Source organism: Cololabis saira, chromosome 11, assembly GCF_033807715.1.
Source record: "Cololabis saira isolate AMF1-May2022 chromosome 11, fColSai1.1, whole genome shotgun sequence".
Lineage (NCBI taxonomy): Eukaryota > Metazoa > Chordata > Actinopteri > Beloniformes > Belonidae > Cololabis > Cololabis saira.
This window is the reverse complement of record NC_084597.1, coordinates 30,667,664-30,692,151: the sequence shown is the minus strand read 5'-3', so window position 1 is coordinate 30,692,151 and position 24,488 is coordinate 30,667,664. Positions and strand designations below refer to the sequence as shown.

At 39.7% G+C, this 24,488-nt stretch overlaps 1 protein-coding gene across 7 annotated transcripts in view; it reads right to left on the bottom strand.

Moving 5' to 3' along the window:
• The window catches only part of sfswap (splicing factor SWAP), a 73,180-nt gene that overhangs the window by 24,274 nt on the left and 24,418 nt on the right, over positions 1-24,488 (bottom strand). For 4 of the 7 annotated variants that reach the window (XM_061734337.1, XM_061734339.1, XM_061734338.1 and 1 more), the window contains exons 11-17: positions 22,971-23,034; positions 22,101-22,207; positions 21,702-21,831; positions 16,328-16,524; positions 9,088-9,440; positions 3,570-3,695; positions 3,050-3,187 (exon numbers count right to left, since the gene is read on the bottom strand). In XM_061734337.1, coding sequence (XP_061590321.1) covers positions 3,050-3,187; positions 3,570-3,695; positions 9,088-9,440; positions 16,328-16,524; positions 21,702-21,831; positions 22,101-22,207; positions 22,971-23,034 — 1,115 coding nt within the window. The remainder of the gene's footprint in view (positions 1-3,049; positions 3,188-3,569; positions 3,696-9,087; positions 9,441-16,327; positions 16,525-21,701; positions 21,832-22,100; positions 22,208-22,970; positions 23,035-24,488) is intronic. The other 3 variants (XM_061734342.1, XM_061734341.1, XM_061734343.1) reach the window with 3 other exon arrangements.

Sequence of the window (24,488 nt, the reverse complement as noted above, 5' to 3'; positions counted from 1 at the left end):
ATCATCCCCAAATAAAGTCCAGCTGTTTTAGTAGTTTCCCTAGTAGCCAAATCTTCCAGCACAAGCCAAGGTCCGCAGAGAGCTTCCAAAGCATGAGAGGGATCTCATTATCCAAAGATATCAGTCAAGTGAAGGCTACAAAAGAATTTCCCTGGAATTAAATATACCATAGAAAAGAGTGAAGACCGTCGTCATCAAGTGGAGAAAACATGGCACAACAGTAGACTTGTAGTTCTCGAGACCGCTTTTTTGTGGTCTTGGTCTTTTCTCTGCCTCGCCATGTAATTGGGATGCCATTGTACACACCAAGGTGACAGAATCTTGTGATCACCAGTTTGTCCTCTTGTTAACATACAGTTTTGTATTTTGCATTTGATTTAATGCATGTTTTGGTGCATCTGCTTTTGTGTCTGTATTTAATTACAATATTGTGTTTATAATGGCCTTGTTTGAATATATATATGGCATCATTGGCTTTTGAATAATATTTGCATATTGTGACTGATTAAGCATTAGGTCTATGCCATTTCAGTGATGCTGATATACAGTGTAATTTGGTTAGTATAATGGTAAATAATGCAATTTCAAGTCGGTAATTGTGTGTATCTTTAATATTTAAAATTCATGTTTCATCTACAAATTAAATACAATTTAAATCAGTAACATTTACTATTCATTAGACTTTTCTGAGGTGGAAGGGGGGGTTGGAGGCTTGTTATTTTGCTAGATCACTTTGGGACTAGTTAATAGTAATGTCAATCCTTGAAAGCACTCAAGTCAATCCTCGAATAGTGTAGAAAAAGCCATTGCCACACATATTTGATCTCAGCTAATTGATGAAAACATTTTTGGTGAGTTCAAACATAAGACATCCACTGTCTCTGTGTTATTGTGCTGCAGCTGAATACAACCTCATATGTAAAATAAGCAGCTGAACCCAGGATGGCGCTTATATTCTACAACTCACGCAAGATGACAAAATAACTAGTTTTTTTTTTGGTCTTGGTCTTGAGCTTAACTAGTCTTGGTCTTCACTTGGTCTGTCTTGGTCTTGATAGTCTTTGGTCTTGGTAGTCTTGGTCTAGGTTTAACCGGTCTTGACTACAAGTCTACATAACAGTGACATTACCAAAAATAGGACGTCCGTCCAAAATTGATAAGACGAGAAGAAAACTGGTCAGGGAGGCTGCCAAGAGGCCGACGGCAACACTGAAGGAGCTGCAGGAATTTCTGGCAAGTACTGGCTGTGTAGCACATGTGACAACAATCTCACATCTTCTTCATATGTCTGGGCTATGGGGTAGGTTGGCAAGACGGAAGCCTTATCTTACAAAGAAAAATATCCAAGCCCTAGGATATATTTCCAAAAGGCATGTTTGGCGCAAAAACAACACTGCTCATCACCAAAAGAACACCATAACTACCTACAGTGAGCATGGTGGTGGCATCATCATGCTTTGGGGCTGTTTTTCGTTAGCTGGAACCGAGGGAGTGGATCAGGGCGGAAGGAATTATGAACAGTTCCAAATACCATATCATGGCAAGGACGAGTGTCCAGATCGCATGAGCTGGCAACAGGGGTGCCACAGGGATCGGTGCTTGGCCCCCTTCTCTTTTCAATATACACCACTTCACTAGTTGAAATCATCACCTCCCACGGCTTCTCCTACCACTGCTATGCTGATGACACCCAGCTCTTCCTTTCCTTCCCACCTGGTGACACGGCCATTTCAATGCAAATATCGGCCTGTCTTTCTGATATCTCTGCTTGGATGAAGGGCCGTCACCTTCAGTTAAATCTGTCCAAAACTGAGCTCATTGTTTGTCCAGCCAGTCACTCCTTACCTCCTCAGATAAGGGTGCAGCTGGATTACACCACACTTGTGCCCACATCTTCTGCCAGGAATCTTGCTGTCATTTTAGACAGCCAGCTGACCTTTAAGGACCATGTTGCCTTGGTTTCCCGGTCTTGCCGGTTCGCTCTCTACAACATCAGGAAAATCAGACCCTACCTGACAGAACATACGACACAGCTTTTGGTTCAGGCTCTGGTCATGTCAAGCATTGACTATTGTAATTCCTTGTTGGTCGGCCTCCCTGCGTGCTCAGTTAAACCTCTACAGATGATCCAGAATGCAGCAGCACGTCTGGTTTTCAATCAACCCAATTGAGCGATGAATTAATTAAGATCTGTAATTAATTAATCTAATAGATCTCTTTTTTAATCTCACCTAAAAATTGCTTACAAAAGCCCTCACCTTGAGGTGTTTTCCCCTTGAATTCATTACATTATTGTGGCAGATCAAAAGATTGATGTATAACAACAAAAAAGTGGCTTTATAAAGTAATTGATCTATTTTTCAACAGACTTGAACAGATGCAGTCCTAGACATTTACATACACTTGGCAAGAACATTCATCAGCCTCTCTGTTGCCGACGCACACATGCACAGGCTGCTCTCCTCGAGTTTAGTTTGGCGAGGGCGTTGCTGTGGCTGCGCTCGCAACCGGGTGCTTGTGTTTATGTGGTAGGATAAACCTGAGATTTTTTTGATGGTAAGCAAAGTCCTTTCCACATATCAATCAACCTTTATCAATGGTGCCTTCGGGGCGTTTTAGAAATGCAAATTCTCCATTTACTGGACTGAAAACTTTCACATGCTCCTCCATTTTCACCTCTCTTCTCCGCTATTCACCGCACCCCCCCGCCTTCCCAGCTACAATGGGAGACTACCAGCATCTGCTAAGCAAGCCCAAACCCAGTGACAACCAATCAATGTCCACTTCAAGGTGTGACTGACCATTGTTTTCCACCCCTAACAACGCAAGCACAGGAAGTCCACCGCACAAACACAGATTTCATAAAGGCAACTCGCAAACAGAAAAAGTAAAGTTAGAGATTAAAAAATAGATTTAAAACAAAAAAAAACATAGCGCGATAAAAATGCCTGCATTTAATGCCCTAATTTGACACCTCTAATTCATAGTTACCTCTGAGAAATAAATGTAAAAGCTTAGCTGGCCTATTGACAAGTTTAGGGAGGATTACCTTGAGTGGCTCAAGCTGGATGCAGAACTAGCAGATGCAGACAAAACCCTGGGAGAGGAATACGGGGAGACAGACGAGCCCACAGTTAGAGTCTTTCCTGAAGATGACAATGAGCCCCTTCTTTTTTCATGAGGGGATCTGGGATATAAAAAACGGTAGAGAAAAGAAGAAGCTTAAAATTTCTAACTTGCGCCTTACCAGTGCATGATAAGAAACCTTCGGATGGCTAGACAGGAATTTGTCAAATGTTGTAAAATTAGCCTCAAAGAGTCTATACTCATTATACAGTTTGGGTAATGTAAAAATCAAACAAGCAATTAAAAAACTAAAAAGAAGTTCCACCAATGTGGTTATGGAACCCTATAACTTCATAATAATGACTGAAATTTCTGCGTATAAGCATGTGATTCCCTCTGTGTCACTCTGTGATTTAACAGCTGTCATAATTTGTGTTTTCTGTGTTGAAATAAACAGACTCTTCTTCTCACCCCATACTGTTAACACCTGCTGTTAGAGTTACCTGGATCTTGAATGTCCCCTTGGCAATTTGGAGCTGCTGCTGGGATGATAACGATCTCTCTCCTCACGTCTCCTTTCTGAGGGGGACCCCCGCCTGTCTCTCTTCCCTGGGGAGTGTGAACGGGATCTGGAGAGACCAGACCACGGGAAGAAAATACAAGACGGTTTAAGCCATTAAATTACAAATGAAGGCGGATGACAAAAGACTTGTGCATCTAAAATAAATAAAGAAAACAGAAAATAAAAAAGCAAATAACAGTGAGAAAATACAAAAACATAGTAAAAGTGAAATAAAATATTTTGGGCTTTGAATTTTCAGGCTCGAGTCTGAACAGTTTACATTAAAGGCAGTTAAAGGTTTAAACACTGTCAGAATTAACTGCATTAGTTTAATTAAAAAAAAAAAAAATCGATATCGTGTAGCAAATTTCCAAAATGGAAACGATATTTTGTGAAGTGATCCCAAAAAAGATGAAAAAGCTATGAATTATTTATGAATGCCGTAAGATACTCGGAGTACATGTAATACTGCAGGAAAATTGCATTGCAATCATTTTTTAAAGTTCAGATTCCTAAAAGCGTCCCAAACAAGCACAAATGTTCAGAACCAGGAACATGTTATAAAGGACCATGAGTGTCACTGGAATAGTTATGAGTCATTTTGATAATAACTGGTAGTAATTCATTTTAAAATAAAAATATCAGTTGCTCCATTGGATGGCAAATTAATTAATAATCCCACAAATGAATATTCTAAATCATAAAGTGTTTTTATTTGGATATTCTATTATTTTCAAGAAAAAAAAAGTACTTATTAATAATTAATAAATAAAACAAATTTAAAATATATTCAAAAATGTTTTTTTTTTTTTTTTTTGGTGGCTCTAGTGGCCTTTATTCAAGTTGTAGACAGGACAGTACATGGGACCCCTTGTTTAAAGCACCGTGCCACCCAACGGCCCCATGAATATATTTTCAAATAATATATAATATAATATTTAATATATAATAATTTACTGAATTTCCAAATGAAGAATACAGTGGGGCAAAAAAGTATTTAGTCAGCCACCAATTGTGCAAGTTCCCCCACTTAAAAAGATGAGAGAGGCCTGTAATTTTCATCATAGATACACTTCAACTATGAGAGACAGAATGGGGGAAAGAATCCAGGAAATCACGTTATAGGATTTTTACTGAATTCATTGGTAAATTCCTCTGTAAAATAAGTATTTGGTCACCTACAAACAAGCACGATTTCTGTCTTTCACAGACCTGTAACTTCTTCTTTAAGAGGCTCCTCTGTCCTCCACTCCTTACCTGTATTAATGGCACCTGTTTTAACTGGTTATCAGTATAAAAGACACCTGTCCACAACTTCAAACAGTCACACTCCAAACTCCACTATGGCCAAGACCAAAGAACTGTCAAAGGACATGAGAAACACAATTGTAGACCTGCACCAGGCTGGGGAGACTGAATCTGCAATAGGTAAGCAGCTTGGCGTGAAGAAATCAACTGTGGGAGTAATTATTAGAAAATGGAAGACATACAAGACACTGATAATATCCCTCGATCTGGGGCTCCACGCAAGATCTCACCCCGTGGGGTAAAAATGACCACAAGAACGGTGAGTAAAGATCGCAGAACCACACGGAGGGACCTAGTGAATGACCTGCAGAGAGCTGGGACCAAAGTAACAAAGGAACCATCAGTAACACACTACGACCAGGGACTCAGATCCTGCAGTGACAGACGTGTCTCCCTGCTTAAGCCAGTACATGTCCAGGCCCGTCTGAAGTTTGCTAGAGAGCATTTGGATGATGCAGAAGAGGATTGGGAGAATGTTATATGTTCAGATGAAACAGAAATAGAACTTTTTGGTAGAAACACAACTTGTCGTGTTTGGAGGAGAAAGAAAGCTGAGTTGCATCCAAAGAACACCAAACCTACTGTGAAGCACGGGGGTGGAAACATCATGCTTTGGGGATGTTTTTCTGCAAAGGGACCAGGACGACTGATCCGTGTGAGGGAAAGAATGAATGGAGCCATGTATCGTGAGATTTTGAGTGAAAACCTCCTTCCATCAGCAAGAGCATTGAAGATGAAACGTGGCTGGGTCTTTCAGCATGATAATGATCCCAAACACATCGCCCGGTCAACGATGGAGCCGCTTCATAAGAAACATTTCAAGGTCCTGGAGTGGCCTAGCCCGTTTCCAGATCTCAACCCCATAGAAAATCTTTGGAGGGAGTTGAAAGTCCGTGTTGCCCAGCGATAGGCCATAGCCAAAATACCAGCAACAGTTTAGAAAACCTTGTGAAGACTTACAGAAAACGCTTGACCTCTGTCATTGCCAACGAAGGGTACGGTATATAAAAACAAAGTATTGAGATGAACTTTTGTTATGGACCAAATACTTATTTTCCACTATAATTTGCAAATACATTCTTTAAAAATGTGATTTTCTGGATTTATTTTTTTTCATTTTGTCTCTCATAGTTGAGATATACCTGTGATGAAAATTACAGGTCTCTCATCTTTTTAAGTGGGAGAACTTATACTTTTTGCCCCACTGTGCATTTTCTATTCAGGCATTTTTCCATTCCTCCTTCTCCACTGCTTGTTCAAATTATTCTATCATCCACCTTGTCGATTTATCTTCCTCTTACACCTCTTCCAAGGGACTTTGGGACTGAAGCAAAGAAAACCGCGATTAAAGAAGAAAAGGAAAAAAACGGCACACAGGCTGTTGAAGTAGCACAGCTTTCTGATTGGTCATTGTGTTATTCAGCCTGCGTTTCTTTGCTCGAGGCATAACTCCATAAAAAAGTTAAACTCAAGACTAAATTGAGAAAGTGACGGGAAAAATTCAATTTCGAAAAGGATTTGAAAATGCAGCGAAAAGAAAAAGGGAGGGCAGCTGGGTGGCACAGTGGTTTAAGCAAGTGGTCGCAGGTTTGAGTCCCGACCTGTGGCCCCTTACTGCATGTCGTCCCCATTCTCCGTCTCTACCCCCTTCCTGTCTACACTTTTAATTAAGGCCACTAGAGCCACAAATACATCTTTAAAAAAAAGGAAAGGTAAATGAGGAATTGATTCACCTTTTTAAAATACATAAATTCATATATAAATGTAACTACTTTTTAAATTAAAAAATGAATTTTCATATTGATTTTGAATTAATTTAATACTAATCAAATTGCTTTTTTGTATATACACATTCAAATATTGAATAAGAAAATACTATATAAAATCAAGCTATTTATTGATGGATGTATTCATTAATTCACAATACAATTGAATTATCCCCATTTTCATTTGAGTATTAATCACAGATTATCGGGATCCTGCGTTTTGATTCCAGCAACATTCCTGGTTCTTCACAAATGTCTCTGACCAGTGACACGCTCATGAAGTTGTACATCTGGAGTTATGTGAATATGTACTGTGAAAGTGGTTATATGCGTAGATTTATTTCATAACCAGGGGCCTCATTCATGAAACCGTGCAAGCACGTTTGCAGATTTCCACATTTGTTCAATCTTAGAAATCACAGCAGAACTGTGTACTTGCAGATCAGTCATCAGTATGCCCACGTGTTGCAGGGAACTTTTCCTGCTGATCTTTTTCTCTCTCTCTCTTTTTTTTTCTCTCCTCGGTGGAAGAGACATTCCCCAATACAGAAAATAAGTTACTAATGAACTAGAACATCTCAGTGGTATGTACTTATTGTAATTATTTCAGTAATGTAGTATCAGGCAGCATTGTGTAAAGCTGGCCTGATACTACATTACTGGATAACATTACAGCATAATCATCACAAATGTTAGTTTTTAGCTGTACACTTTTACAGCAATCACACAGTTTCTCACCTTGTTAAATTGATCATGATGGTTTCCTCTATGATCAGATACCATTAGAAAACAAAGGAGTTAGCAAAGGAAACAATAAAACGCCTATGTTTGGATGGAACAGCATGTTGAGAGTGGACAAGGCAGTGTGGGCAGCAAGGTTGTGTTACCTGCTGTGATTAAACCCAAAACAACTACATGTAAACTTACATGACTTTACATGAAATTGTCTTTCATGATTTCTTAATGCTAAGTTGAAAAGTCAGATCATTAAAAACGATGATTGTACTTTCATCAGCCAGCCTATTAAATCTGGTTGAGGTTAAAAGGTCTCAATATAATGATGCCAGTTATTGAGACATAACAAGCCGGACCTCCGGATGCTGCACTGAAGCCCACTTCGTGCCTGACTCCGTGTGTCAGCAGCTACAGTCACACAATGTTCTCCACGTTCTAACAGTGGTGATGGAAATAGTGAGACAGCTCTGAAAGGAAAACGAGCGCAGTTTGACCTGTGATCTGAGATGGTTGCTATCTTTTATTACAGAAAAATGACTGAGGAAGAGTCATGGCTCACTGAAACAAGCACAAAAAAAGAGCAGTTTGAACATGTTGGAATAAGAGGATAAGGTTTTTTAGTAAAATTAAATTCTAGTTATCATAATTGACCTTCTGCCAAGCTAGTACACATAGACAGAGATGTGTACATTGGTGTAAGTTGGTTTTCATACATCTATCCAAATGTCATAAAAGAAAATATTGTTAAAAGGGGGAAACAAGGGGGGCAACGTTTTGATTATAAATAAGGCCACCAACCAAAGTGCTGAGGTGAAACACAATAGAGGGTAGGGCTGTTCGATTTTGCCCAAAAATAAAATCTCGATTTTTTTTCTCTCAAAATCCGATTTTCGATTACGATTATTTTTTGAATTGACAAAAGGCAAAGAAATGATTTCAAATATGCTGTTTTTTATTGAACATTTGCCCCATTGGGCTTTAAGTGCAAACTTTGCTCTTATTAAACCAAAAATGAATGAATAAAGTGCAAAACTCTGTAAAATAAGTTGAAAAATAGTTTAAAAAAATATAATAAAATATAAAGTTTTATCTCTGAAAAAAAAAAAAAAAAATCAGCACTTGCAAACATACAGTAAGTTATATTTCCAATTAAATAAAACAAGACATTTTCTAATTAAACTAAACTGGGTCTTTGCATGCTAAATAATAATGCAACCCATGAAGGAGGAGGTGTGTAATGTCAGTCATTACATTTGCTATTCACATTTGCAAGCTTTTTGCAAGGAACACGAGCCGGTCTACCGCATCTGGCTTGAGGGATGCCCGGTGGCATGTTACAACGCCCCCTCCTACACTAAAGAGCCTCTCCCATGGGGCACTTGTCGCAGGTATTGAGAGGTATTTCCATCAATCATTAATATGGTATCAATCAGTAATATGTGTGCAGACAAGGTAAAAAAAAAAAAAAAAAAAAAAAAAAAAAAATTAAAGTGAAAAATCGATTTTACGATTTTCACGTTTTAACATTGTTCTAATTACATAATCGCGATTACGATTTAAAATCGATTAATCGAACAGCCCTAATAGAGGGGTACACTGAAGCACTTTCCACTAAAAAGTGAGTGTAGGGTTGGGTCCACATTGACTTACCGGGTCCTACGGGCTCGTCTATAGGCACTAGGAAGAGAGTGAGTGCTCTTTGACTTTGATCTTGATCTTGACCTTCTCTTGTGTTTTTTCTTCTTTTTGTCCTTATCCCTCCCTTTGATCCGATCTCTGTCTCTTTGTCTTTCTCTCTCTCTATTGCGATCTCTGCCTCTGTCTCCGTCTCTGTCGGGGCCTTTGGACGTAGTGTAGGAAGATGATGGGAAGGATGGCCCATCCCTGCTGCGGTTGGCTCCATGGTTTTCCACAGAGAGTCTTTGATCCTGAGAATACACAAGTGGTGCGTGGTATACTTGAGGAGGTGCAGGATTGGAGAGAACAGAGTAAGCGTCTTGCAGCTATGAAGATAGAAAGTGAGAGAGAGCAAGTAATTTAAGTGTTATCAGTATTGTTATTTTATATTCAGGACCATCTCCAATTAACTGGTTTGAAGATAAAGAAAGAGCAGAGCATTGACTGGATTAAACATTCAGTCTTTCTTTTTGACAAAAGGGACACTGAATGAATTCCTAAATGCTTCATCACTCACTGTGCATCTGTGGAAAATCAATATGGATGCCTGTCTACTTAAAGAGATGCAGGTGAAGCAGAGATCAAAGATTTATTCATTCAAGACATCCAACTGAAACCCATATCACTGTTATATATTAATGTAACACACGGTGATGGATGATTCTGGTTTAAAAAGAAACGCACAGCAAAGCATCAAGTTGATTTGACAAGGGGAAACAGCTTCTGCTCAGTTTACTCAGAGAGTGCTCATCAGTGTTTACTCTTCTAATCTTATAATTTTTATTTATTAAAGAACTGATTCTTGTGTTTGAATATATAAAATATTTACAAACTTTGGTTAAAAATATTTAACATGATCTACCATAAAATAGTTTCTTTTTCCTTCCTATCATCATATGCATCTATTAAATTCCTAAACTTGCTTGGGGGATGCTGGAGCTTCTTAGTCTCTTGGGAAATTATTACTCATTCTCTCCTTTAAAGAAAAAAAATACTCCGCTGATGGAAAGATGGTGCAGATTACATAATCAAGTGCAGCCCTCTGGCTACTCATTGAGTTACAACTGTCAGTCACAAAAAGCCTCTGATTGCCTCAACGTGGCTCTGCTTGCTCATTTCTGAGCGGGGAGACGCGACCAAGTTCGGCTGAATAAAAACAAAGCTGATCAGTCTCTGTAATTCAGGAATCCCCGATTCTAATCCATCTGCTCATCTGCTTACATTTTTAAGGAATGGGTGGAGCATAAAAAGAAAGATGGGGAGAGGATGATGATGAAAGAAGATGAAAAGAGGTGGCCAATGTGGCAGGGGGAAAGAGGCAGGAGAGAAACTACTGAAATCTCATGACATAATTCAATAAATAATTTTAAAATGCTATCAAGAATCATTTAATTATTCTAGCTGTGTAGGTTATGGGCATTATTTAGACATGGTACAGAAAATGCAAAAGCTCTGATCTACAGTAAGTGTGACAAAAAAAGATGAACTGTCTGGGAAGAGGAAGCGAGTGCTTACATTCTCCCAGAATTGATCATTTTTTGTTATTATTTAAAAACAACAAAACATCAACTGATCTGTAACTAATTAATAAGAACGTTAAGAGAATTCACAGATATTTCTCAGGCTTGCAGTGTTTATTAATCAAGGCTTCAGAAAAGTTTAAATATCCAACAGTGAGGACGGTCAGAGAGTTTAAGACATCAACCACGTCATATATATTTCATATAACATATGTAGCGTTCATACCTGCTGGGGTTTTCGTATCAAAATACCAATATGGGGACAAAGACGAACTTTATCAGTTTGGTGTTATTAGCGGAACTAAAACCATTTTTTTGCAGTCCCCATTGTTGCGATTTGACTCCTGTGTACAAGTAGTGAGGGAAAATGGAGAAGCTCAAGTTAATGCGCTACTGATAAGTCACTGAGTCAACAATGGAGGTTGTCACAGAGTTAAATCAGCATGTCTGTGAGAGGCAGAACGCACACGGCACACACGCTGCTCTCAAACGCAGCACGACAATCACTCAGCTGATTCTGTAACATTGTTTTTGCAGCACTGATATGGAACGAAAGCTGTCTGAGAAGGGCTTCAGCAAAACAAGAATTGTTTGCATCTGTAAAGTTTAGGCAGAGGCTTTGGTTTTGTCATGACAGCTTACGCTGGCTAATACAGCCTCTTTGCATGATCAACACATGGAAAACATGCAGAACTCACTTCAAGGGACCCAAGTCAACTCATTCTGTCATACAGATCATCCTCTGGAGGCCCCTAAACTACCGAGGTGTTGCTTACACGATTTTCACTAAGGTCAAGTTGTAGCCAACTGACTTTCCATCACTTTAGTTAAAATAGTTCTTGTTATGAACAAATCATTGCATAAGTATTCCTGGTTTTATTTATGCAACTCCAAACTCTTGACTTTAACCAAGTCGAGTAACTACAGGGTAAAATTCTCTTCACACCTTTAATGCAAAATTAAAAACCTTTCCTCTCAAATAGCAACAACTCCAACTAGGCTGCCAAGAGTTGTAAGAAACGGCATCTTGAAGAGAAATCCCCAACAAAATAGACACTCTATATCCAACTGGAATCAGCATCACAGAGCGCTCATCATCCCTTTATGATCTGATGGGCACTGAGAAACTCACATGACATTTGGAGAAGAATAACAGCACTGGTGCAGCAGTGAGGGAAGCTTATGTGCTGCCACCTGGCCTCACAGGCAGCAGGCCAGGTCATCGTACACAGGCTGGGCGAACACAAGGAGCTGACACGCAACATCTATCATGCCGACGGGCAATCTCCACATCAAATGACTGCTGCCTTATTTACACTATAAAGGATTCCAGTCTTTTTTGTAGTGTTTAATATGACAAAAGGCTTTTAAAATATGCAGTACCTTTATGAAACTTCAAAAAGGAGAATTTTAAAGTAGAGTTATCTCCTATTACTTCATGGGTACCGAGACAGAGAACAGGGAAGTTAGTTTTCTTGACCTCTGAATTAGACGTCTTCATTCAGTTGCATTATTTGGTGACTGGCTAACCACCTGAACAGTGTGATAACATTAGGGGTGGGTAAAAATATTGAAAAATCGATGCATCGCAATTATCCCCGCTCTGATTCAATATCGATTAAGCAAAGCCTCTGAATCAATTCACCTCCTGGCCAGTGGAGGCGCTGTGCGCAACATTTTCTTATGATTCACGTTTTGTGGACGGTGGCTGCACGCGAGCAAACAAAAATAAAATGGCAACGATGGCAAGCGGAAAATCTTTCAGATCAGACGTTTGGACTCATTTTGAATTCCCATTTAAAGAAGGAACACGAGAAACGGACAAAAGTAGGGTAGTGTGTAAAGCCCCTTTCACATAGAGGGCGCAAAATGCAGACCGCCGCCGGCGATCCCATTCATTGTGTATGTGCTACTGCGGCGCAACAGCGGACTGCTCTGCTGCAGAGCTCGGCGTCGCACCGCGCCTGCCTGTCCGAATTGAACATTTTTTAATTTCACCGTGCCGCGCTGAGACGATATCTCGGCCGACTCTGCTCCCCATCCGGCGGTGGGCACGGCGCAAACCGCGCTCTATGTGAAAGCAGCTTAAGTTGTGCCAGGCAGAACTAAAATACAACAGCAACACGACAAACCTGCGGATCATGTTGACACAGAATTGTATTTTTAATTTTAACTTTTGTACTACAGTACAAACGCACAAGTGAGCCATTATGGTGCTGCTAAGTTGAATTGCTCAGTTCATTTCTATGTCAAGTAACATGCCACGTGTTATAGGCATGAAAATAAAAATAATGAAAAATTGCCAACGGGTATTTGTGTAATTCTACGTCTTACTGAATCAATATCGAAGCATTTAAATCGAATCGAAATCGAATCGAAACCTAAAGAATCAAAATCGCATCGTGAGGTTCTTAACAATACCCAGCCCTAGATAACATAATGTATATATATATATATATATATTCATTCATTCATTATCTTACCCGCTTTATCCCTTGCGGGGTCACGGGGGTCTGCTGGAGCCTATCCCAGCTTATTTTAGGTGAGAGGCAGGGGTTACACCCTGGACAGGTCACCAGTCCATCACAGGGCCTATATATATATATATATATATATATATATATATATATATATATATATATATATATATATATATATATATATATATATTTATATATATATACAGTGAGAGTAAAAAGTATTTGACCCCTTGCTGATTTTGTTGGTTTGCCCACTAATAAAGACATGATCATTCTATACTTTTAATGGTAGATGTATTCTAACATGGAGAGACAGAATATCAAAACAAAAATCCAGAAAATAACTTTAAAGAATATATTTCTATTAATTTGTATTTCATGGAGGGAAATAAATATTTGATCCCTCTAGCCAAAAGCACTTAATACTTGGTGGCATAGCCTTTATTTGCAAGCACAGCGGTCAGACGTTTGTTGTAGTTTACCACAAGGTTAGCACACATATCAGGAGGAATTTTGGCCCACTCTTCTTTGCAGATCCTCTCTAAATCATTAAGGTTGGTGGGCTGTCGCTTGGCAACTCGGACCTTCAGCTCCCTCCATAGATTTTCAATTGGATTGAGATCCGGAGACTGGCTGGGCCACTCCATGACCTTAATGTGCTTCTTCTTGAGCCACTCCTTTGTTGCCTTTGCTGTATGCTTCGGGTCATTGTCATGTTGGAAGACCCAACCGCGGCCCATTTTCAGCTTCCTTGCAGAGGGGAGGAGGTTGTTCCCCAGGACTGCACGGTACATGGCTCCATCCATCTTTCCACTGATGCAGTGAAGTAGCCCTGTCCCTTTGGCAGAGAAACACCCCCAAAACATAATGTTTCCACCTCCATGCTTGACGGTGGGCATAGTGTTCCTGGGGTCATAGGCAGCATTTTTCTTCCTCCACACACGACGGGTAGAGTTCAGGCCAAATAGTTCAATTTTGGTCTCGTCTGACCACAGAACCTTCTCCCGATCACTTTGTGCATCTTTGAGGTGATCATTGGCATACTTTAGGCGGGCCTCCACATGTGCCTTCTTCAGCAGGGGTACCTTTCGGGTACTGCAGGATTTTAATCCATTGCGGCGCAAGGTGTTGCCAATTGTTTTCCTGGTGACTGTGGTCCCAGCTGCCTTGAGGTCATTCACCAACTCCCTCTGTGTGGTTGCAGGACGATTTATCACAGTTCTCATGATCCTTGCCACCCCACGAGGTGAAATCTTCTGTGGAGCACCAGACCGAGGTCTATTGATGGTCATGTTAAACTTCTTACATTTTCTCACAATTGCACCAATAGTTGTTACTTTAATACCTAGCATCTTGCTAATGTTTTTGTAGCCAATACCAGATTTGTGCAGGTCAACAATCCTGTCTCTGAGGTCCTGAGAGAGTTCTTTGGTCTTACCCATGTTGGAGGGTTTTGGAATCTGTCTGATTGTCTGATTCTGTGAACAGGTACCTTTTATACAAGTGATTAGTTAGAACAGGTGTCTTCAATTCAGGTAACAGGTTGATTGGGAGTGTCTAACTGGTCTGTGAAAGCCAGAACTCCTAATGCATACTAGGGGATCAAATACTTATTTCCCTCAATGAAATGCAAATAAATTAAAATAAATTATTTTAGGTTATTTTCTGGATTTTCTTTTTGATATTCTGTCTCTCCATGTTAGAATACATCTACCATTAAAAGTATAGAATGATCATGTCCTTATTAGTGGGCAAACCAACAAAATCAGCAAGGGGTCAAATACTTTTTACTCTCACTGTATATATATATATATATATATATATATATATATATATATATATATATATATATATATATATGTTTTTTAATGTCTCAGTATTATTAAGCAATAATGTACAGACTAGTGTTCAATATTCAATACTTTTTCTATCATGACTCATTACAGCTAAAGAAAGGGTACCGCACACACACTTTTTGTGACATTTAAGTGTGTTAAAGAGGTTGCTGCCTTTCATCTGATGAAAGCTAAATAATCTCCAGATATATACACTAGTATAAGTATAAATCCTAAGAATAAATCAAACGTTTCTCAGTGGGTTGCCGTTTTTTGACTGCAACAGTGCATTGCAGAAAAAGATCCAAGAATGTATACACTGCCAGCAGGTGCACAGTGATAAATTTATTCAACATACAAATGCAACCTCCTCTTAGTTTAATGACAGAGTAAATCAAGAAACAAAGCTGCCCACATGAAAAGCATCTAAGCTTTGGATGCATGTCATGAATATGTGAGCTATGCTGTAACTTGTATAACAATCCTTTAATGCAGGGGTGTCGGACTCCAGTCCTCGAGGGCCGGTGTCCTGCATGTTTTACATGTGTCCCTTTTTTTATCAAACCGTGATACAAGGAGTTTGGTCATCAACAGAACTATCCAGACTTTGATGACAAGCTGGTTACAATGATTAATTAGAATCAGGTGTGTTAAAGCAGTGAAACATCTAAAACATGCAGGACACCGGCCCTCCATGGACTCAGTTTGACACCTGTGCTTTAATGTATATTTGCTAGTTCTCTTCAGTAGAAATTGAACTCTGGCATTTACGACCAGCTGGCCAGGTAAATGTACAAAGAGCATCACGTTGGGTTCTCTGAAGTTTCCATGTTCCATCAATATTTAATGGAACATCTGCACCCTGAAATGAACAGATACAATTATACTTCTCCCCTCCAATTTTTTTTACCAAACAACCGATTAAGTAAAATGTCACAAGCAATTATAGATTTCTATATTAATTTAAAGCTTGACCCTAGGATAACTAAAAAAAAGAAGGATTGGTTTTTAAGACACAGAACTTCTGTCCCGTTTACTCTCCTCTCTGAGAAAGTTGTAGCGAGTACAGCAAAGCCACTCAGACAAAGCCTCCATGTTTTCAAAACATTTTTGATACTAAAGGCCTACAATAAATACCCTCTGGATATAAAGCCCCAAAGTGCACAGCGTCTCAACACGACACACGACCTGTAGTGTATTCATGCAATAGAGGCAGAGGCAGGCTGAATTGTACAAACGTATCAATATATCTACAACAAATGTTAGTATTAAAAAACATTATGCTCAAAAATATAATCTGAGGGCCACTGTGTGATTAGGTGCAGACACACATGCACAATGATAAACATTAGTCAACCTCTATCAAGCACTCTCCTACCTCGAGTTGTGTGCACGAGTGGAGCTCGGCTCTCTTGGCCTCGGGCTCTCCGGGGACTGGGCCACGCAGGGTCTGTAGGAAGAGTGCTGCCTTCCTCTTCCGTTCTGCCTGTAGCTGTTTCTCCTTGGACTCCTTAGATGCCTGGGCCAGCTTCTCCCTGGCTGCAGCTGCTAGACGATCCTCCAGTTTCTGCTTGGCTGAGGGGCAGGGAGATGAGAGGGTAAACACTGGAGAAATAGTTGGACTGCAGTCACATCTCCTTTGTGTTTTTAATCACACCAATGTTTTCCACTTCTAAACGCTGGGAAAGGAGGAGATGACAAAAGGAAGTTCATTCATGGTTGAATCCTTTTAGAAAAGCACTGATTAAAAGTAACAGAGAGGAAATAGTAAATAGCAAGGAAACATACAGGATAAATGAGTGGGTGACAAATAAAAACCAACTTAAAGTGAAAAAAATAAAGAATATATAGGTTTTTTTCCCACTTTTTCTGTCACACCTACGATGGCTTTCTAGCATTTTTTTCTAAGGCTCTAACCACATTAAATCAGCAAAGTCTCTATTTTTAAACATAATAACAGGCAGAGTCTATAAAGATGCCTATTTTTATGGAAATTCAGGATTTATGCATACAAAAGAATGATAAGTAAAAGGAAACATGGTTGCAGATGAGAATACAGACATCTGAGTAACAATGGGTAACAATAGAGAAAAAAAATGTTTAAAGATGAAGTGGCAGAGACAGGTTTGGGAATGGACGGAAGATACGCTGGGTGATGTGGCCTTTTATTAATATCTCTTTAGGCCGTGTGACGATACACAATATATATCTCGATATTTTGCCTTAGCCTTGAATTAACACTTTGATGCTACAATCACACCAGTATGATAATTCTATATGTTTACATTAAAACATTCTTGCTCATACTGCATTAATATATGCTAATTTTAACTAACTTTCATGCAAAAAGGGGGAATAAGTCAAATTTACCAAAACTGTATTTATTAAACAGTTACTAAGCAGTGAGTGGCACAAAAATAAAAATTGTCATTTCAAAACAGAAAGTGAACGTTGCCTCTCTCGGACTCCCTGTCTGAAGAACATCTGCTAAGAACATGTTCTGGTCCCGGTTTTACCAGGATGACCTGCTCTTTAGACCTTTAGAGCACCTTTATATTCACACTAATGTAGGTGTAGGGACTGCAATGTTTCATCCTCTCCTCCTTTACTTTGCATCACTTTCACTTACTTTTAGAAATATGACGTCATATAGTCTTGTTTGACTTTGTTTCGATGATAGTGATTGATTTCATGTGGCCACATTTAACCAACACTAGGTGACGTTTCTCAGCTCTGAAAGAGAAAGGCTCGGCGGCGCGCTGCGTGCGGACACATGTCGCACTGAGCGGAGAGTTGGAGCTGCATCAGCGCGTCGTGAGAGGAGAAAACATCCCCTTCCATCTTTACTAAACCGTCCCAGTTTGCTTTGAAAAGAGTCCGTCGCGCGAAGCAACCGCGCGGATGAGCTCACGGCGCAAACAAGCCGAGTTTGGGAAAGTTTAGGTGGAACTCACCGACGGACCGGACAGCAGCGCCGACACCTGCTGCTGGTCGCGGGCGTATGATGATGCACGCACGTGACTGACGTATGTAACTAGGTGCGCTTGTTTTATCTCTCTGAGAAGGAGAGACGAGACAAGAGAGTGAGAAAAGCCTGTAATTTAATGCCTGCGGCTAAAAGCAAATGCGTGACAATGTATACTTGAATATTCACGATATAGTCATTTTGTACATCGCACAGAGTAGAAGCCGCGATACCTGGAGTATACTCGATATATCGCCCAGCCCTAACGGAAGAAGATAGGGAGGAGATCGAAACAAGAGACTGAAAGCAACAGCATGAGTAGAGAAATCAAAAACCAACACAGCAAATAGCTTTTGTCAACTAGTTGTTTTAAGTCATGCAACCACCGGGTCCAAGGCTAGCTACTGAAGCAAATCATACTTGAGAACAGCAAACATCAGCCTAGAGAAGCAGAACCTATTGGCTGCCCCAGACAATGACACAAGACAGTCCTATCCCGTCTCTGTCCGACTGCTGTAACTTGCATACACATTTGACTTGACTTTATATAAAGATATAGCCATATGAAAAAGGAAAATTTGTTCTGGCACCAGAAGCCTTCTGATCAGTCATTTCATGGGCGCATTGGTTGAATGCATATAAACAGTCTTTAAAGAGATGTGTAAAAGATGTGATGAAACAAGTGCTTACACTTTCTAGCCATCACATCATTAAAAAACTACCACCGATCTTGATGAGTTATTAGTCCAATCATTTTTAATCAAGTACAATATAAAACACAAACAAGTGTGCCTTCTTGAATTTGACACAATTCTTACCCCATAGTGTAGAAAAAGGAGCAACACAGTTGATCTTGATTGATTGCATTTAAGCTTTTAACATCCTCACTGCCACTGATCAATGGATTCCTGTAAGCCAACTATGGATTCTGCCTTGATATCGAAGGCTTTGAGCGTGTTTAAAGATCTGTAAGATGTTACATACACATAACATATTGCTCATTTAAAACAAGATATGCCCACTGATATAAGTAACTGTTCAATACGAAATTATCAACAAAAACACCTCCAAATTCAGGTTCTTGCTTACAGTATGTGAGTAGAGGAAGCTGAGAAACACTGTAAAGCTGTAAACAAAGACATTTTTGTCCCCGGATTCACTTGACAGTTCTTTGCTCATAGGGAGCGGTTCATTTTGACATATCGTTTATTTTATTCATAAGAACTATTTGATACTCTTTTTTTCCACAAAAAAATCTATTTTAGTCTTTTTAAGGCTGACAACAGAGGCTTGATTAGAGTAAGTTGGTGAGTTTGTGAAAACACAATTAAAAACAACAACAACCTCCTTCCTGTCTGCTCCTGAAGCCGCACCTCTAAACCACATGAAGTTACAGTGACCGTTCACTAAAAAGAAAGTTTGACAGACAAGCCACTGTTCCAAAGACTTTGTCACACATAATAACTGGTTTTAGGGGGGGGGCAATAGAGGGTTTCATTAATTGTTTGCCATCAGTGTGTTTGGAGGGTTTCGGATAATACGGCAAAAATGTTTCGGTAAAGATCTCCTACCCAGCAATGGTAAATCTCAGAACAGATTCAGTTCTGCATAGTAATACAGCATTATTAAACATGTACATCCTCTGGAAAATGGTTGTAACCTTAACATACAGCATCTGAGGAGAATGCATTTAGTGTACGGTGTATTTTCAGCCACATCTCTACAAATTAGTGGTCGCTATCTGCCACCGATTCTGGTATCTGATCAAGTCAGGCCTGCTGACTGACAGCTACTTTGCTGCCCTGCAAAGGCAATTCAGTCAGCTTTATATTATGCTCCTCTCCTCTCTTTCTCCAGCTGCCTGTCAGCTTTAAAAGAGGCCATTACACTTCCAAACTGTTCCTGTTAGCCCAAAAGTGATCTGTCCACCCTTTTGAAGCTGAAAAGTAGAACATTTGTCTTTAGATATACTCCGTGTCTGTCTTTTTTCGAGCAGTCTTCCTCGTCTTTTCTTTCAGCCTCATCGCATCCCGATATTCAAGACTTAAATGACCCACATGATCTAGAAGCAGTTGATCAAAAAGGGTTCAAAACAGAAAGGCACAAAACAATGGTTATTTTAATCAAGATCTCCAACTGTTTGAAGATCTCAGCTTTGTTTAATCTTAGTGAATAACACATTTTGGGATTTGTTAAAGTGTGAAAAGTCCTAAAAAAATTATTAAAAAAAAATTAAAAAAAATCAAAGCACACCTGTGAAAGCCACCTGTTTGAACAAAGCATTCACAGTCTGCATGTCATATGGAGCACAACACAAAATCTGTGTGGGTGTTGACTGATTCTGGGTTAAAAGAACATTCTTCATGTTTCAATACATAGTCATAGCTATATTATGTATATGCTGCCAATCAAACAAAAGATATGGACAAACAAAAATATTGAGACTACCATACACACCTGAATGTACAATGTGTATATATATTAGAAAATGTTTGAGTGTCGAATTTTAAATGTCTAAACTTTTACATCCACAACAAGTGGTGGTGCAACATCTGCAACGTGAACGTTCCCCTTTATAACTGAAGATTTACACATAATAGCTCCGGGAGGTGTTAGAGATGCACGGAGACTGAGACGTTCAGAACAAAGCAAAACGTTTGACGAATGACAAAACAAATCAAAAAGGTTTCATGCCACCTTTAAGATGAAGATAATGAATGGTGAAGAGTGAAAAAATACCAAGGCACTCAAAGTAACACACACTGAGGGCTGACTTTAGCTGTTTCTGAGCTGAAATCCTTCTGAGCTGTTGGATTTTGTGGTGTTAACGGAGCGTGTTTGTGGTGCAGGACAAGTCTCGCCAGTGTTACATCTAGAGTTTTTCTAGACAGGACGCCATCAAGTGTCCACCGTACTTTGTCCAACATCCTCGTTTACGATCCCTTTGGAAGGTGTATGTACATTTCATCAATCCTGCGTTGTTCAAACTAAAGCCCCTTTTACATCGGTGAGTACCCTGCCACTTGAATCTATTCTGGCGCCAGTCCTTTTTACATCAACTGATGTTGTGGAGGGTGGAGGGTAGAGCTAACCCCGCAAATCACCGATCTCTGAGGGTACACCCTCAATCGCAGGCCTAATGTGAACAGAACTGTTGCGGGGTGGAGGTTTGTGGGTGGGATTTGCTAATGACCATACAAGGACGTCCAGGAGTTCCTCATCCTGAGAGCTCTGACGGTCATAAATCCAAACATTACAGAACCGTAATATGTAACTGGCTACTAAAATGACAAACCACGGCTTGTCAGGAAACAAAATTGGGGTTATTAAACTGAAGAGCCTTAGACAGAAGTTCATTGCAGTTAACAAACCCAACAGCAGGAGTGGCTGAGGGAGATTGCTGCTCATATTTGTGCAACACGATTTCGGGGAAGTCAAAAATCTCGTTAATCAGCATGAATTCGCCACCCTCCCCATCTCCTGCATCCAGCAGGTAGTCTGATGTTGGTGAAGCCAGAGAGGCCGACCAAACAGACAATGGGCCGTCATATTACATGGTACGAGTTGATAACTCCTCCCCACTCGTTTTCAGGCACCAGGGAAGCAATGACATGCCTTGCACTTACATTACCCAGAGCCCATTAAACAGGCGTTCATCACTACTGTATGCCATTTAAAATAGGAAAAGGGAAAAAAAATATGCAAGACAAGATTTGGTGCTCATGCAGGAGTGTCCTATAGCAGTGCAACAGACAGTTGAAATGTATTATTCTTTTTGTTTTTTTACCTTGTTTTGCTTCCAGCTCCTCCAGACTAAGGGTGGGTTTCTTCTCTTCGGGTGCACTAACTGGAGGAGGATCCTTCTCAATCACTTCGGCTGCCCCTATCAGAGCTTCCAGACCCTCGTCGTCCAACAACTTGAAATAAATATGTATGATTACTTATTGCACAGCCTCCTTTAAGTCACCTCACAGATCTTCTTCTGGATTCACGTCTTTACTTTTCTTGAAGTGAAACTAACTGGAGGAGGATCCTTCTCAACCACTTCAGCTGCCCCTATCAGAGTTTCCAAACCCTCCTTTTCCAACAACTTAAAATAAATATGTATGATCATTTATTGATAAAGATGCTCAAGAGACTGTGTACATATACAGAATGTGCTGTAAAACACAAAGCTGCACTAGACCTTATCCTCGTCCGAGTCATCGTCCAGTCGAAGTCTGTTCTTCTTCTCCAGTGGCAGCATGTCATTTTCTTTCGGCCGGATGGCAAAAGAAATGGGGGCAAAAGAGGCTGTGGTGGCAGAGAGAGAGAGAGAGAGAGAGATACAGTTAGACATTGACAGAGAGACCAAAAAGGATTAAGGACACATTAAAAAGAGGCAGACATGTGAATCGTAGCCACATACTTCAGTTAAATGGAAATGGGCGATGAGCAGTAGGAAGGATTAGAGGAAGAATGGACAAAAAGATAACAGAACAAAAAGCAACGGCAAGGGAACTGAGAAGATCATGAAACAAAAAGAAGTCAATTATACGTACAGAATAAGGAAAACAGATTTTTTAAATTTCATTGCCAAATACCATTTTTCTGGCTAGATCAAAGAGATCATGTGCCATCTTCCCCAAGGCTGACTATTACGACCCAGATCCTTATTAAGGAGGGCTGGATAGATTATTTTTGTACCACTTTCACTGGTTATCCTTGTCCTCCTGATCTGTCACATCACAATAACCTGTATGCGTGTTTGCCTAAATTTGCATACAGTTAAGGTACACGGCTGTGGTTTCTGCCTTCGTACTAGTAAACCTCATATTTTATTGAACATGTGTGGCCTGATTTCAGTGAGTACAATTGCTGGCACTAAAGCAAACAGGCTCAAAGGTGCCTGTGTAATAATGTCATAAAGCAACCAACACAAAAGAGGGAAATATATACTCACCAGTAAATTAAGCGAAATATTTACACAAAGGATTAGCATCTTATTTTACAAGGAAAAGACGGATTAAAGAAGGTCAGTGTGCACAGCATGTTTGCATATTGTGTTGTGTGTTACCTTTTGCCAGCTTGGACTCATCGGGTGACTTGTCTGACTGAAGCTCATCGTCTGCCGTAGCAATCTAGATGAAGTTAAACAAGTGAAGGCAAGTAAGATCAGCCGCAAATAACATACAAAATGCGAGGTGATAAAATACTTTTCTGATGAATTCAGGTTACTAGTTAAGAAGTACAACTATGGGAACAGGTGGTTCTGAAAATGACATTTCATAGAAACCTTCATTTCTACATGATGTGCTGTTACGCTGAGATGCACAGCTGCAGGTTGTGAAATTACTGGTTTGAGAAAAAGCTTTAAAAAAAAAAAACAAGCATGAAGAGGGGCTAGATGTCCATCTCCTGTCAATATACAGTTGTGAAATACATTTCAGCATGTGCATGCTGTTAATGCTTATTCCTCGTGCCATATAATTAAATAACCGCATCTAAAATGTGGGTGACTTCTTTCTAATAAACTTAAATTATAACTATTTAAATGTACTTTAATATTTCAAAAGCGAAGGCTTGACGCCATTAAAAGCCCAAATGCAGAACTGAAACAGTCTGATGATATGCATGTGTCATAATTTCATACTAACTTGCTGTGACATAGCAGTGATGGCATGACACAGTTTATCTTTGGACTCCTTTAAAGGGGAAATCCTGGCAAATTTGAGAAAGACCGTGTTGATGCATATAAAGTATTTTACTAATTTTTAACGGAAAAACAGTGGAAACTAAAAATATTCTGTAGAGAAATCCTGGAAATGAACAAATAATGCATTTGTATTTATAAGGTGTGATCAGTTTATAAGTTGTGCACAGCCACATTTAGGTCACCTCACAGACTTTCTTCTGGATTCAGTTCTTTACTTTTCTTGGAAGTGAATCCATCCTTTTGTTGATTTGGATGAATATTTTGTGTCATTTTTGTATTAAAATGGAAAAGAATCGTCCTCATCTTCAGCTTTCTAGCAGGAGTCTGATTGGGATTTGGAATCCCCCTTACCTTGACTAGAATTCCAGTTCCAGCTAAAGAAAAATCAACTCTGAAGCATGATGATACCACTACCACCATGCTTCACCATGGGTATGGGGTTCTTTTGGTGACGTTGTTTTTTATCCAACGTGTATTTTGGAATTGTGGCCATGAAGACCATAACACATTGTCCCAAATGCTTTGGGAAATTTGGAAGAAGTTTTCTTTTTTTGCTTTGGATGGTTTTCTTTGTCAGAAAAGGAATTCATCTCGCAAAAAAGTATTCATTTAAAGGGAAAGTTCGGTTTTTTACAACCTGGACCTTATTTCTGGAATTTTTTATGGTCGTATACTCACGCAGAAAAGTTTGGTGTCATTTGGAGTCCTTCGGAAGATATTAAGGGGGTTTTGCGAGCCGCTTCTCCATATAACGGTAGCGAATGGGGCACAGCGGGACACAGACGATGCAGCGTCTAAATAACACATGATTGCCGCGAAACTCGTTCATTTATTTTATGAATCACTAGATCTGCTTCCAGGACCTGTTGTCTACATCCG